The sequence below is a fragment of the Parus major genome, chromosome 1 (genome assembly GCF_001522545.3).
Source record: "Parus major isolate Abel chromosome 1, Parus_major1.1, whole genome shotgun sequence".
Taxonomy (NCBI): domain Eukaryota; kingdom Metazoa; phylum Chordata; class Aves; order Passeriformes; family Paridae; genus Parus; species Parus major.
The window spans coordinates 777,571-791,120 of NC_031768.1; the positions used below are offsets into that span (position 1 = coordinate 777,571).

General features: G+C 51.0%; 2 protein-coding genes across 7 annotated transcripts in view; both read left to right on the plus strand.

Annotated features, from left to right (window-relative positions):
• The first annotated feature begins 434 nt into the window (after nucleotides 1-434).
• LOC107198545 (interferon alpha/beta receptor 2-like) lies at nucleotides 435-12,083 on the plus strand. 4 transcript variants are annotated; one of them, XM_015615641.3, is made up of 10 exons: nucleotides 435-567; nucleotides 2,498-2,789; nucleotides 3,935-4,031; nucleotides 6,432-6,473; nucleotides 6,810-6,921; nucleotides 7,255-7,424; nucleotides 8,668-8,840; nucleotides 9,099-9,261; nucleotides 9,969-10,087; nucleotides 11,374-12,083. In XM_015615641.3, the coding sequence occupies exons 3-10, from the start codon at nucleotides 3,989-3,991 to the stop codon at nucleotides 12,031-12,033; spliced, it is 1,482 nt and encodes a 493-aa protein (XP_015471127.1). In that variant the 5' UTR covers nucleotides 435-567; nucleotides 2,498-2,789; nucleotides 3,935-3,988; the 3' UTR covers nucleotides 12,034-12,083. The 4 variants fall into 4 exon arrangements, with proteins under 4 accessions (XP_015471127.1, XP_015471361.1, XP_015471284.1 ...); XM_015615875.3 differs by lacking the exon at nucleotides 6,432-6,473; XM_015615798.3 differs by lacking the exon at nucleotides 2,498-2,789 and having other exon boundaries at nucleotides 439-567.
• An 813-nt stretch (nucleotides 12,084-12,896) lies between these two features.
• Nucleotides 12,897-13,550, plus strand: part of LOC107199700 (interleukin-10 receptor subunit beta-like) — a 12,382-nt gene continuing 11,728 nt past the window's right edge. For 2 of the 3 annotated variants that reach the window (XM_015617059.3, XM_033516509.1), the window contains exon 1: nucleotides 12,906-13,078. In XM_015617059.3, coding sequence (XP_015472545.1) covers nucleotides 13,030-13,078 — 49 coding nt within the window. In that variant the 5' untranslated portion in view covers nucleotides 12,906-13,029. Of the gene's footprint in view, nucleotides 13,079-13,550 lie in introns of all 3 variants that reach the window. The other variant, XR_001519281.3, reaches the window with a different exon arrangement.

The following is a 13,550-nucleotide window of genomic DNA, read 5'->3' on the forward strand; positions in this document are numbered from 1 at the left end:
TCCCCTCAGCTGGGGCTGCCCCTGGATCCCTGGCAGTGCCCAAGGCCAGGCTGGACATTGGGAGCTCCTGGGACAGTGGGAGGTGTCCCTGCCATGGCTGGGCTGGCACTGGGTGGGCTCTGAGATCCCTCCAGCCCTTCTGCGACTCCGATTGTGTAGACAAGGCAGGGGATCAGCCGGTGTTTCCGCAGCTGTGTCTCACGGCGAACACGGCGGAGCGAGGGCGGAGCAGGCACAGAAAAGGAAATAAAGGCAGGGGGAGAACAGCGCGGCCATGGCGGCACCGAGCGGGGCCTGAGGCGAGGGGCGGGACTTTGCTGCATGGGGGCGTGGTTTAATGGCCATTATGGGCGTGGTTAGCGGGTGTGGGGCGTGGTCTCGCCAAAGTGTGGGTGTGGTCTGTGTGAAAGGGGCGTGGCCATCCCGGCCCGGCTCCGCCGCCATTTTCCGCCCGGCGGCGGCACGGGCGGCAGCGCCGGGGATCGCTGGGGATGGATGGCGCTGCTAAGGAGCGGTGAGCAGCGATGAGGAACTGGAGCGGAGCCCGTGGGGATTCCCCGCCGCGAGGTACGGCTGGAAGGTGGCGGTGTGTGCGGTGTCGTGTCCCCCCTGCTGCCCCCCGGCCCTGCGGTGACAATAGAGCGGTTCCCTGAGGCGGAGCCCGGGTCAGGGCCGCCGCTCCAGCTGCGCTCCCTCCCGGGGGTTGCCTGAAGGCTCCGCGGCCGCCGGGAGCGCTTTGCTGCCGCCGTGTGGGGCCCAGGCCCGTGTGGCGCCCCCTGAACCGCGCATGGAGCCCCAAAAAGCCGCCGGGTTTGCTTTTGGCAGCGTCCCGCTCGCTGAATTGACACCCGCGTTAGCCTGGGGGTGGCTTTGGTGCATCGAAGCCTGATGTGTGTGAGGCTCTCGTGGCTCAGGCGCGGTTCGCTGCGGCCCCCGCCCAGGCTGGAGCATCCCCGAGGTTCCCGTGTGCCCCACTCGGGCCCCTCCACGGGCAGATCCCAGGGGCTGGAAAAGCCCTCCCAGCCCAGGGAGTCCCAGCTGTGACCGATCCCCACCTTGTCCCCAGCCCAGAGCCCTGAGTGCCACGTCCAGCCCTTCCTTGGGCACCTCCAGGGATGGGCACTGCAAAGCTCCCTGGGCAGCCCCTGCCAAGGCCTGAGCTCCCTTTCCATGAGCAAATTCCTGCTGCTGCCCACCCTGAGCCTCCCCTGGCCCAGCCTGAGGCCGTGTCCTCCCCAGCACTGTGGCAGCCCATGGAATAAAGGGCTGCTGGTAATGGCCTTGGGTTATTGTGGTTAAATGATTTCCATATCCTTAGAAGCGGCTTTTCCAAAGTTTCCCAGCAGTCGAGGCTGGGAATAACACTACAGCCACAGTGTGGTTCCCTGGCTCGGCTGGGTTCAGGTGAAGGGGATTGTACAAAGCTCTTGGGCCATCAGAGGATGGTGCCAGACTCTGCTCAGTGGTGGCAGTGGCAGGACGAGGAGCAGTGGCAGGAGCTAAAACACAACAATTCCAGCCCAGCCTGAGGAAGAGCTTCCTTCCATGGAGGGGCAGAGCCCTGGAACAGCTGCCCGGGGAGGGGCTGGAGTCTCCCTCTCTGGAGCCAGCCCAAACCCCCCTGGGCACGTTCCAGTGTCCCTGCTCCAGGTGACCCTGCCTGGCCTGGGTGACATCCAGAGGTTCCTGTGCAGGCTTAGAACACTCCTCTGCAGACTTCCCTGCTGTCAGTCTCTCTGCCTCTCTCAGTTAATCCCATAAGCTGATTTCTGTAAATAAATAGGCCCTCGGCTTGTTTCAGAGAATTGGGGGTGTTTTCCGATGAACTGAGGTAAAGCTTTTCTGAAATAAGATCCACTGACTTTCAAAACCTCAAAGCTGTTTTTGTTTTGTTTTGTTTTTTTCCTGATTGGAAGGAAATATAACCCCATCCAGCCTGAACCTGAGAGCCACTGGGATCATCATCCCAGGGCTGGAGCCCTCTGGAACCAGGCTGGGAGAGCTGGGGGTGCTCAGCTGGAGAGGAGAAGCTGCAGGGAGAGCTCAGAGCCCCTTGCAGGGCCTGAAGGGGCTCCAGGAGAGCTGGACAGGGACTGGGGCCAAGGGCTGCAGGGCCAGGAGCCAGGGAATGGCTTCAGAGTAGGATTTGATGGGATCTTGGGCAGGGATTGTTCCCTGGCAGGGTGGGCAGGGGCTGGGATGGAATTGCCAGAGCAGCTGGGGCTGCCCCTGGATCCCTGGCAGTGCCCAAGGCCAGGCTGGACATTGGGAGCTCCTGGGACAGTGGGAGGTGGCCCTGCCATGGCAGGGCTGGGAATGGGTGGGATTTAAGGTCCTTTCAGCCCAAGGCAGTGTGGTTCCATGAAGCGCAGCTGGGGATGCTGTGCAAGTGTCACCCTGAGTTCAGGAGCTCCAGGAAGCTGCCAGGGGATCTCCTGTGGGCACAGCCAGGGCTCGGGGGGCTGCACTCACTGGTGTTTCCATGGCTTCTCTGCAGCTCTGAAGAGGATGAGTAAGGAAAGCTCAGCAGAGTTCTGACAGAAATGGTTTTGCCCTGGAATCTCCCTGGCACTGATAGATCTGCAGTAGAAATCCAGCTTGAGGCAGCTGTGGAAGCCTGGAGATGAACACATTTTATCACATTTTCTCACACATTCTGAGGTGCTGAACAAATAACCTGGCTTTGAATATGCATCATGTAGGAGACTCTGTTGTGATCCCATGGAGCCACGTGTGAGTCCCACTGGGATTGTTGTTATCCCTGACAGCGTGGGCAGCAAGGATCCAAGGTACACAATCCCTCTGGGTGTGGAGTGCTTTGAACAGGGCCTGGGATTAACTACAAGGCTTGACAAGGAAAAGAAGTTATTTGCCAAGTGAATGCAGCATTCCCAAGGCTTTCTCCTGAAGGGAACATTTTGAGCAAGCTGGAAAATCCTTGGAAGGTGCAAGTGCTCTTTGAACTGACTTCTGCTTGAATGAATTAATAGAATGAGGGGAACGTTGCTTTAGGCTGTGGAATTATCAATTGGCCAGGTCCAAGTTCCCAGGATTTCTCCAGTGACCTCCTACAGTTCTGCCAGAACTCTGGGCACAGGGAGATTGACTTCTCAGACACGGGGGTTTAATTCACCTGGTTTTAACAGGTGTCTTCTATCCCATGTTAATATATGAATATACAGGGTTAAGCTTGAGCAGAGTGTGCTCTGGCATGATTTTAAACTGGTTGTTTTGCAGAGAAAATAATTCCAGTTCTATTTGAAAATAATGTTAAATTAAAAAGCAGTTAATTTTTATTAAACCTGAAGGGAAGGTTCTTTAAAAATAGATATACCCTTGCCCAGCTAACTCAACACCAGGTCCTGTGGATATTAATATTATGGGGATATTAAATGGAGTAAAAAATAGTGAAGAGAAGGATTCTATTAATAGATCTTACGCATTAAAAAACTATAACATAAACTTCATAACTCCTTTATAATTTTTTTTTCTAAGCTCCCTATAGATCTGTTCTCTTTCTGGAAACCTTTCTTACAACATTGAGATGAGTTTATTTCAAACAGAGCCAAGCAAAGTTTGTTTTCATTGTGTTAATGAAGTTGAAGGAGTGAATGGCATTGAATTTTCAGATACTATTTTAATGCAAAGCTAATACAAATAATCATACCATGGTTTCTCCTTTATTTGAAATGGTAAAAGCCCTTTCTATGTGGAAAAAGGAAAGTGCTCTTGCCATAAAATGGACAAAATTGCAGTAAAATAAGGATTAGTGCCCCTCCCTCCCCCAGTAACTCTTGCAGTACCACTGTCCTCCCTCAGGCAATGGAGAGGATAAAATAACTGTACAGAAAGCTTGGTTGAGTTAAAAGTGATTTACTAAGGTAATTTATTGTGATAATTTAGTAAAATGTGCATGTTTTTCATGTGTTTGTAGGAATAGAAGCAAAATGTTTCTTTCAGTAGCAGAGGGGTTTCTCTGCTGATCTCCATGGGAGCCCTGATGGATGTGCCAGTGCCTCTCTGTCAGCTTGGTAAGTTCCTGAACCTTGGGTTAGAGAGGAGCAGGGCTGGGAGCTCATTAATGCCTTCATAATCCTGCTGAGTTAATGAAGTGAGGGAGCATTACTGTGGAGCTCTCCCTGGGGTAATTCCCAGAGTAAGGATCTCTTGGCTTACCCCTCATCCTCTGTTCTGTGCATAAACCTTGAGCAGGGGCTGGGGCCAGGCTGGGAGAGCTGGGGGTGCTCAGCTGGAGAGGAGAAGCTGCAGGGAGAGCTCAGAGCCCCTTGCAGGGCCTGAAGGGGCTCCAGGAGAGCTGGAGAGGGACTGGGGCCAAGGGCTGCAGGGCCAGGAGCCAGGGAATGGCTTCAGAGTAGGATTTGATGGGATCTTGGGCAGGGATTGTTCCCTGGCAGGGTGGGCAGGGGCTGGGATGGAATTGCCAGAGCAGCTGGGGCTGCCCCTGGATCCCTGGCAGTGCCCAAGGCCAGGCTGGACATTGGGAGCTCCTGGGACAGTGGGAGGGGGCCCTGCCATGGCAGGGCTGGGAATGGGTGGGTTCTGAGGTCCCTCCCAATCCAGGCCATTCCATGGTTTTGCCTCCCTGCATGTCCCAGAACTCTCAGTTCCATGTGAGGGTTTTTCTTTTTTATTCTGATTTTTTTCCAGCGCTCCTCAGTTTCTGGATTAGCAGGTGAAACAAGCAGAGTTTGGCTGAGCTGTGCTTGTTGTGAGGAGGGGATTTTTTAGGATCCTTTAATTCTGTAAAAAGGGTAAGGTCATCATCCCAGAACCTCAGACTGGATTGGGTTGGGAGGGACCTTTGTCCCCACCCATGGCAGGGACACCTCCCACTGTCCCAGCTGCTCCCAGCCCCAATGTCCAGCCTGGCCTGGGACACACCAGGGCTGGTAGAAACTGCAGTGAGGCTGAAGAAGATTCCCATGCAGTTTCCAGACCATCTGTATTTCCTCAGGCTGAGTTTTCCTGGTTACTTGTTCTCCTGGCTGTGTCTCCTCTGTAAGAGTGTAACACAAACAGTTCAGCTTCCTTTGCTAAACTTGTTTGTTGAAACAAAGTTCAGAGGCGGTTTGAACTCAAGCTAAAAGGAATTTGGTTTGGCTAGAGAAGAGGCATTGAAAAATCAAATAATGCTAACTGGAATGCACCAACAACTCAGCAGACAGAAATTATTACAAATCTGAGTTTGTGTTCAGATAATAATAACTGTTAAAATATTGCTTTATATATCCCCACTGCATGTTTCTTTTCTGAATATGTGATTTTCTACCTGGTAAGAAATCCACTGTTCTACATTTAACTGGACTTAAACCCATTTATTTGTGGATCTCCATAAAGATTGTTTAAGTTTTCTAATTCAAGCCTAGATTTCTCTTTTCACAGTCATGCTGACTGTGGCACATATTGTTAGCACAACAGGTCAAGGCAAAAGAGAGTTCTAGGGAAGATAAGGGAGGAATTTTCCAAATGGATTTAATGTAAAAAAACTGAGAAGAAATGTGTTTGGAATTAAAGTAGTGACTGTTTTTGCCAACTGAGTGTGGGAGTCAGCATCTCCTGAGTCAGAGGCATGACCACAAAATGCCTTTCAACAAGAACAGGAAGTTTCCCCTTGCTACACTCAAAGCAGAAGGGAGGCTAAAAGGTCTTGAGAAAAAAAAATAAATTAGAGGAGTTAGAACAAAAACTTCAAGTGTTTTGGAGCACTGTGTTGAAAAGATGGGAATAATGAGAAGTTGAGTTGGTCAATTAAAAGGGTCCTGGATGCAGGGGGAGCCAGGCTGGATCACAGTGTCCTAGGGAGGTTTTTTTCCCTGGGATGTAGGAACCTCTGGAATGGCAGGATTGCCCAGGGAAGCTGTGGCTGCCCCTGGGTCCCTGGAAGTGTCCAAGGCCAGGCTGGAGCAGCCTGGGACAGTGGAAGGTGTCCCTGCCATGGCAGGAGTGGAATTGGATATTCTTTGGGGTCCTTTCCAACCCAAACCATTCTGGGATCTATGAGGATGAGTCAAGCAACAATGGAATATTTTCCCAGATCGGTTCTAAAAGTCTTGGAATGGCTTGAAAAATACCTTTGAAAAGGTGTTTGAATACCTTATTCAGTAAGGTACAGTCAGAGTCCTCCAAGACATGATTTGATGAGACCATCTTGGGTGCTTTTGCTGACACTGAGTCTTGAACCTCACGTGGAGGGAACAGAGATCTAAGAACCAGCTCCTCAGAGCTCCAGGCTCAGGGACACTTCTCCCAGGCTCTGGAGAAGGAGGGAAAGTCGTAAGAAGATGTGAAAGAAAGTAACAGTTCCACCAGGGAATATTGAGTATGAACCCAATTGTTGCAAATGAGTATTTGCAATAAGAATCTGATCCTGTGGATACACCAATGCATTAATACAGAGTTTCAATTTCCAGTGTACCTCACCTTTCTGTCTACAGCTGTTTGCAGCCAGGATGGTAAGAGTTTTATCATCTTTAAAATGCTTTACCTAACACATCTCATAACTTGCACATCCTCATCAATCATCATTTTGGAACTTCATGCTTTTTGGAGAAAGAACTTGTAGAAATGTAATCCATGTGCACAGTGCTTTGCATTGCTCTGTCTGTTGTGCTGAGCTCTCACCTGTGGCTGCTTTTTGGGGGCAAATCCTGAGCTGATCTAAAATGGATTTATTTATTAGAATTGTTGCAAGTCTGACTTGTTTGTAGGGTTTTTTTATGGGTTTTTTTTGGTGCTTGTTTATTTTGGTTTGGTTTGTTTGTTTGTTATTTTTATTCTTTCCTTTCTAGAAGGAATAAAACTCCAAATGGACTCCCACAATTTCCAGCACATTTTGTCCTGGCAGGCAAAACATGACCCAGCTATGCCAGCATCCTACAACGTGCTGTACAGACACCACAGGCAAGTCACACAAAATGAGGCACAAATTTTCCTTTTAACATTTATTGACCCAAAGAGGAGGGAGCTTTGCAGTGCCCATCCCTGGAGGTGCCCAAGGAAGGGCTGGACGTGGCACTCAGGGCTCTGGGCTGGGGACAAGGTGGGGACAGGTCACAGCTGGGACTCCCTGGGCTGGGAGGGCTTTTCCAGCCCCTGGGATCCTCTGAAAATACTGAGGCTGAGGGTTTTTGTTTTTCTTAGTTTTTCTGGGTTTTTTTCCCTCAGAAATGCTCTCCTCACACTCCCATGCCTTCTCATATCAGAGAATTGAGGCTCTTTTGCTCTTTTCTGCAGGAGCCAGACCTGGACGAGTGCTTGGCAGTGTTCAGGTATTGCCCAGCTCTCCTGTGAGCTGACAGAGGATTTCAAGGACACATCTGCTGTGTATCATTACTTTGTTCAGCGTGTTGCCGGAGCTCAGGTGCTCAATTCTTCTGTGCTGTATTTTCAGCCATTCACTCAGAGTAAGTTCCCTCTCTGCCTTTCTTCTTTTTGTAGTTTTTATTAGCAGCTCATGCCTGTGTTATGTTCTGCTCCCTTTGCTGTAAGCCTCCACTGGGTTGGTGGCTATTTATATCTGGTATTTCATATATCTGTTACAAAGCTTCAAGCATATAGATAAGTTTCTAAAATGAGTAGTTCTGATAAAGGAGTAAGGCTCTGGTTTTTAAATAAATATATATATATATTTGTAATAAATACAAAGGAAATACAGTTGTGCATTGACAAATGCCAAGTAAAAATCTCTTGGCTGTGTAAGATACATCATTTAAAAAACAACATTGTTTTTGTGTGTTCAAATAGTGAATGCTGAGTTAAAAAATGCCAGGTCTGCACCAGGTGTGGGGAAGAGATTGATTGTTTGTCCATCAGTCTGCCCTCTTCCCTGCTGAAGATATTTGTCTTTAATGCCAGAGGTGGCTTCACCCTTGGCTTTGCTTAAAATTGAGTTTTGAGCTAACAGAGGCAGAAATTGAGGAACAGCTGGAGAGCTGTGGAGGATAAACTGATCATGTTTCCTTTGAAGTCTGCAGAGGCAGCTGCTGTGTCCAGTTCCAGAGTGAGAAATGAGGAAATATTGGAGGGAATGGGGAAAATGGGCACAAGGAGAACTGGAGAACATCCCTGAGGAGGAGCCCTGCATTCCCACAGCAGCTGGTTTAATAGAAAGCACAGGACAAGGGGAGAGGCTTTAAGCTGAAGGAGGGCAGGGCTGGATGGGATGTTGGGCAGGGATTGTTCCCTGGCAGGGTGGGCAGGGGCTGGGATGGAATTGCCAGAGCAGCTGGGGCTGCCCCTGGATCCCTGGCAGTGCCCAAGGCCAGGCTGGACATTGGGAGCTCCTGGGACAGTGGGAGGTGTCCCTGCCATGGCAGAGCTTTAAGGTCCCTCCCAACCCAAACCATTCCAGGATTCTATTCTTGCACTTTAACATCAGCTTTAATCTCAGGTAGATACAAATCTCTGTGAAGCTGAAGCAAAGCCTCTGTCCCCTTTCTGCTTCCCCACCCTTTCCCTTTAAAATGTGTCTCTGGGGAAAATGATGATTTGGCTGTGGATGTTAAATGTTGCAATGCCTCATGGATTTACAGCAGTGACCCCTCTGGAATGTGCTGAGCCAGCTCAGTTTGCATCAGAAATTGAATTGGTACTGGATAAAGTGTGTCTTTTTTCCATAATTTTTTCCTCTTCCTTGTTTTCCAACAGCAATTCTGGGACCTCCAGAAGTGAATATCACTTCCTGTCCAAGCTGCATCAATGTCACCATAAAGCTTCCAACCTCTCACCACAGGGACAAGGGAAAGCTGCTGTCTTTAATTGATATCTATGAAGAGCTGAATTATGATATCACCCTGAAATCACTGGAAGGAGAGCATAAGGTAGGGAAATTTGGGGCTTAGTTGTGCTTTAGGGAAAAACACAGAGGGTGTAAAATGGCTCTGATGGTTAACAGCTTCCCAAAAACAAATATGTGAATAGAAGCAAAAGAAAACATAGAAATTGATTTATTAGAAGAAAAGAAGGACCTTGGCCAACACAATCTGAGCTTCCTTCCACTGCAGGGTGACAGTCTGGGAGAGTGAACAGGGGCTCTTTTGAGCCAGTGAGTGACTTGAGAACATTGTTTTTCACTGCAGAGGCCACGGCAGAAAACCACTGAAGAAGTGTTTAGTACTGTCATTGGAGAATTGTATCCCGGCAGGAATTACTGTGTGTCCGTGGTGGTCACTGCCTCCCTGAACAAACATTCCATCCCCTCCCCCTGGACATGTGCCACTGCAGACTCACAGGCTCAGCCAGGTAACAGAGCTGTGGGCAGGGGGCTGGTCTGAGAGGGCCATGTTTGCTTTTGGTGTAGGGACATTTACAGCTCAGTCCTAAAAAATGAGTGATGACAGAAATCATGGAATATCCTGAGTGGGAATGAACCCCCAGGGATCCCCCAGTGCCTCCCTGCCCTGCCCAGACCCCCCAACAAGCCCAGCCTGGGCATCCCTGGATGCTCCTGGAGCTGTGGCAGCCTCGGGGCCGTGCCCATTCCCTGGGGAGCCTGGGCAGTGCCAGCAGCCTCTGGGGAAAGAAGAGCCTTGCCCTAAAAGCCAACCTAAATCCCTGCTGGGCCAGCTGCAGCCGCTCCCTGCTGCTGTCCCTGTGGCAGGAGCAGAGCCCAGAGCCTCAGTGACAGAGAGAAACATTCCAAGAGAACCCATCGTGGGTATTTAGGAGTGGAATATAAAACCCCATCGACTTTGGGGCAGCAAATCTCTTGGCAATCCCCTGAGCCATCTCCAACTGTGCATAAAGATGGAGTCACTTCTGTTTTAGAAGCTAATTTGAGATTTGGTCTTGTTTTGACTTTGACTTTCACGGGTCCCTTCTATTTATTAATCTAATATCTACTAACTAAAATTATTGGTGATTCCTAATAGCTGTTGTGACTGTGAGCTCTGCAATGTGGTCATGGGACACTTCCTCTGTGTGTGTTTATTTGATTTTTTTCACTCCAGGGTATCATGAAATTGCAGTGGCAGGTGCTGTCTGTTTTTCACTGGTAATTGCTGCAGTCCTGAAGTGTGTGCATGCAGCAGGTTTCATTGACCCGAAGATATCCCTTCCTCAGAGCTTGGTATGTAACAGCTCACATCTGCCCTCTCTGGCTGGCAGGAGGGAGTTTAAGTCTCCAGTCCTGTGCTTTAGGTACAAGTTATGTCAGAGCACAGAATATTTGCATTTGTGGTTTGCCTCAGTCAAAGGATCTCTAGCCTGCTAAGTTTTATTTGATCTTCAGAAAAAAATCTTCAAAATCCACTTCTTCCTGCTTCTGTGACAAGTTACTAACAGAGAGGATCATCCCACCCTGCTCAGGGGAATATCCAGGAATATTCCACCCAGTTCTGGTGCCCACAGGGCACAGAAGGAGTGGACAGGCTGGAGCAGGGCCAGGGGCTGAGCAGGGGGCTGGAGAACCTGCCCTGTGAGGAGAGAGTGCAGAAGTTGTTCCACTGTTTTATAATAATAAAATATCCTCTCTTGAACTTTCTCTGTGATCAAGTGTTTTAGCACCTGAGGAAACCAATGTAAAGGCAGCTAATTTTTTATTTTCATAGACTGAACTTCCCGTAAATTTCAAGCAAAAATAACAAGATTTCTTGTTTCTATCTTTTATCTTTGATTGCTTGTTTTATATTTTACAGTCTCTGACTTTTTACATTTAATTCTGTAGGGTTTTTCTGCATAAATATTTTCCATTTTCTAGAAACTTACCCAGAGCAGATGGCTGTCACTTTTTGCTAAGACTTTTGCCTCATGTTTCTGTCCTTTGCTGTGTCATCACTTTCACATCCCAACAATTGCTGAACGCTTTAAAAAGGAGTGTCTAAGGTTTATTCATATTTTATCATCAACATGATGCTTTAACTATTGAATAATCCTCTGAATTGCAGAGGGAAGGTGTGGCTTGGGATGTTAAAATGACAAAAATTGCTTCAAATGATAATTTCTAAAGGAAATGAGCTGTGATAGGTGACTGCAGGGGTTGAGAGAGTGACAAGACTCACCTCACCCTGGCACAGGTGCCCAGAGCAGCTGGGGCTGTCCCTGGATCCCTGGCAGTGCCCAAGGCCAGGCTGGACATTGGGAGCTCCTGGGACAGTGGGAGGTGTCCCTGCCATGGCTGGGGATTGGAATGTGGTGATCTCTTAAGATCCCACTCAAACCATTCTGGGGTTCTGTGATGTTCAGGAATGGAAAAGAAGGTGAAATCCTAGATACCCTGAACTCTGCAGAAAAAGCCGAAATGGTGGCACAGAAGGAATAATTTGTTTGACAGCCTCATGGCTGGAGGTTATTTGGGGTTTTTTTCATGGATTTGTAAGTGTGACTGCACTGGTTTAATTCCTTTTACTCTTCCAGGAATGCATCAGGCAATTGGCCTACTCAGCTTGGGTGTGTGAGCCAGAGAACACGGCCTCTGTGGAGATCATCCCCAGAGAGGTGAAGAGCAAGGCCAGGGCGTGCAGAGGCAGTGACAGCAGTGACAGTGACAGCAGTGACAGTGACAGCAGTGCCCTGTGTGACCACGACTACACGAGGCGTGAGGGGCTGGGCAGGGGCAGCGTTAGCCGAGGCTGGCTCACCCCCAGCACCCTGGGGCAGTACTCTGTGAGCAGCAGTGAGCACAGCCAGGCTGGGGACAGCGCGGCTGCGGAGCCACACGAGTCCCAGGAGCAGCAGGGACACCCTGGAGGAGAGGGAGACACGAGGAGTGAGTTCCTGAGTCCTTTCTCTGAGTCCCAGGGGAACAGCGAGTGCTTCACCATCAGCTTACAAACGGTGCAGCTGGGAAGCCTGGAGCAGGACGGGCACAGCTCTGCAGCTCCGCCGGCCCAGGAGGATGAAGGTGACTGGCACTGTGCTCATGATCTGCAGGCAAAGCTGCTGGAGGACACGGGAAGTGTGCAGGATGCTCCTTGTTCTAATGACTTCTATGAGTGGCAAAATTCTTCCTCTTCTGAGGAAAGCAGCCCTTTGGACTCAGACACAGAGCATGGGACAGGGTACATGAGGAGATGAAGGAAGAGCTACTTTTACTTTATTACAGGAACTGAATTCTGGACTGAAAACGCAGATCTTGTCCTTTCATTAACATCCTACAGAAAGAGCTGGGGCTGTTTGTCTGGAGAAGGATCTGGAGAGACCTTAGAGCCCCTTCCTCTGCCTGAAGGGGCTCTAAAACAAGGGCTTTGGAGAAGGGGTGGAGGGACAGGACAAGAGGGAATGGCTTCAACCCAACAGAGACCAGTTTTGGATTAGAAATTGTTCCCAATGAGGGTGGGAAAGACAAAGGGCTGCAGGGCCAGGAGCCAGGGAATGGCTGCCAGGGGCAGAGGGCAGGGCTGGATCTTGGGATCTTGGGCAGGGATTGTTCCCTGGCAGGGTGGGCAGGGGCTGGGATGGAATTGCCAGAGCAGCTGGGGCTGCCCCTGGATCCCTGGCAGTGCCCAAGGCCAGGCTGGACATTGGGAGCTCCTGGGACAGTGAGAGGCTGGACTCTCAACCAGACCACTTTTTCAACTTTTTTTTGTTCTTTATTTCTGTCACTGGATTTTTGGGAAGCCTGCTCTGCTGACTGCATGCTCTATTTGTGCAGAGAGATCTGATCAAGTGGAGTAATGGGGGCAGAGACAGGAATACTCAGCTGACAAAAGAGTAGACCGAGGCATTAATACACTTTTTGAATTTATTTTTATATAATTTTCTACAATTAACAACTCATAATAAAATATTTTCACGACGTTTAAAATCCCCGCGGTGAGCCGCCTCGGTGTGTGGGGGGAAAGAGCCTCGGGGCGTGAGGGGAACCCGCCGTGCCCGGCCCGCCCCGCGGGGAAGCGGAAGGGTGTCGGGGTGCCGGGGCTGCCCCGTGCCCGGCCCGCCCCGTGGGGAGGCGGGAGGCTGTCGGGGTGCGGGGAAGCGGAAGGGTGTCGGGGTTCTGGATTTCGGGCTGTCGGGCCGGCCCCGCTCCCGCAGCCATGGCGTGGCCGCCGCGCCGCTGCTGAGGGAGCCGCCATGGCCGCGGCGCTGCGGGCCGCGCTCTGCAGCGGGCTCCTGCTCTGCGGTGAGTCCGCCGGGGAGGGACGGGGGGAGGGATGGAGCGAGATCCCGGTCCCGCCGGGCGGGGATGCCCTCAGGGGGAGCGACAGCGAGGGGCGATCCCTGAGGGGGCGGCGGTGCCTGAGGGGCGATCCCTGAGGAGGGGGCGGTCCTGAGGCTCCACACTGCCCCGAGCCCGGCGCGGCCCCTCGGGGGCTGTGAGGAACGGAGCGGGCGGGCGGGAGCGCCCTGTCCAGCCCGCCCGGCCTCTGCGGGTGCCGGCCCGGCAGTGCCGGGGTTCCGCCGGCGTTGTCGCCCCGGGGCTCACTCTGTGCCGGGAAACGGGGACGCTCCTGCCGGGATTGGGACATTGTGAAAGTCCCGGCGAGGAAGGGTGGGCGTGGGGGTGAAGCTGCGTCCCGAGAGTTCCTTGTCTCTGTCTGCAGAGGGTGGGGCTCTGCTGCCAGGGAACAGGGACAGGAGGAGAGCTCAGGCCT

Excerpts from the sequence above, each read along its gene's own strand:
- LOC107198545 (XM_015615641.3), top strand. The coding sequence starts at position 3,989 with ATGGGAGCCCTGATGGATGTGCCAGTGCCTCTCTGTCAGCTTG. Across the intron at positions 8,841-9,098 it reads CACTGGAAGGAGAGCATAAG|AGGCCACGGCAGAAAACCAC; the intron begins GTAGGGAAATTT and ends TTTTCACTGCAG. Across the intron at positions 10,088-11,373 it reads TATCCCTTCCTCAGAGCTTG|GAATGCATCAGGCAATTGGC; the intron begins GTATGTAACAGC and ends TTACTCTTCCAG.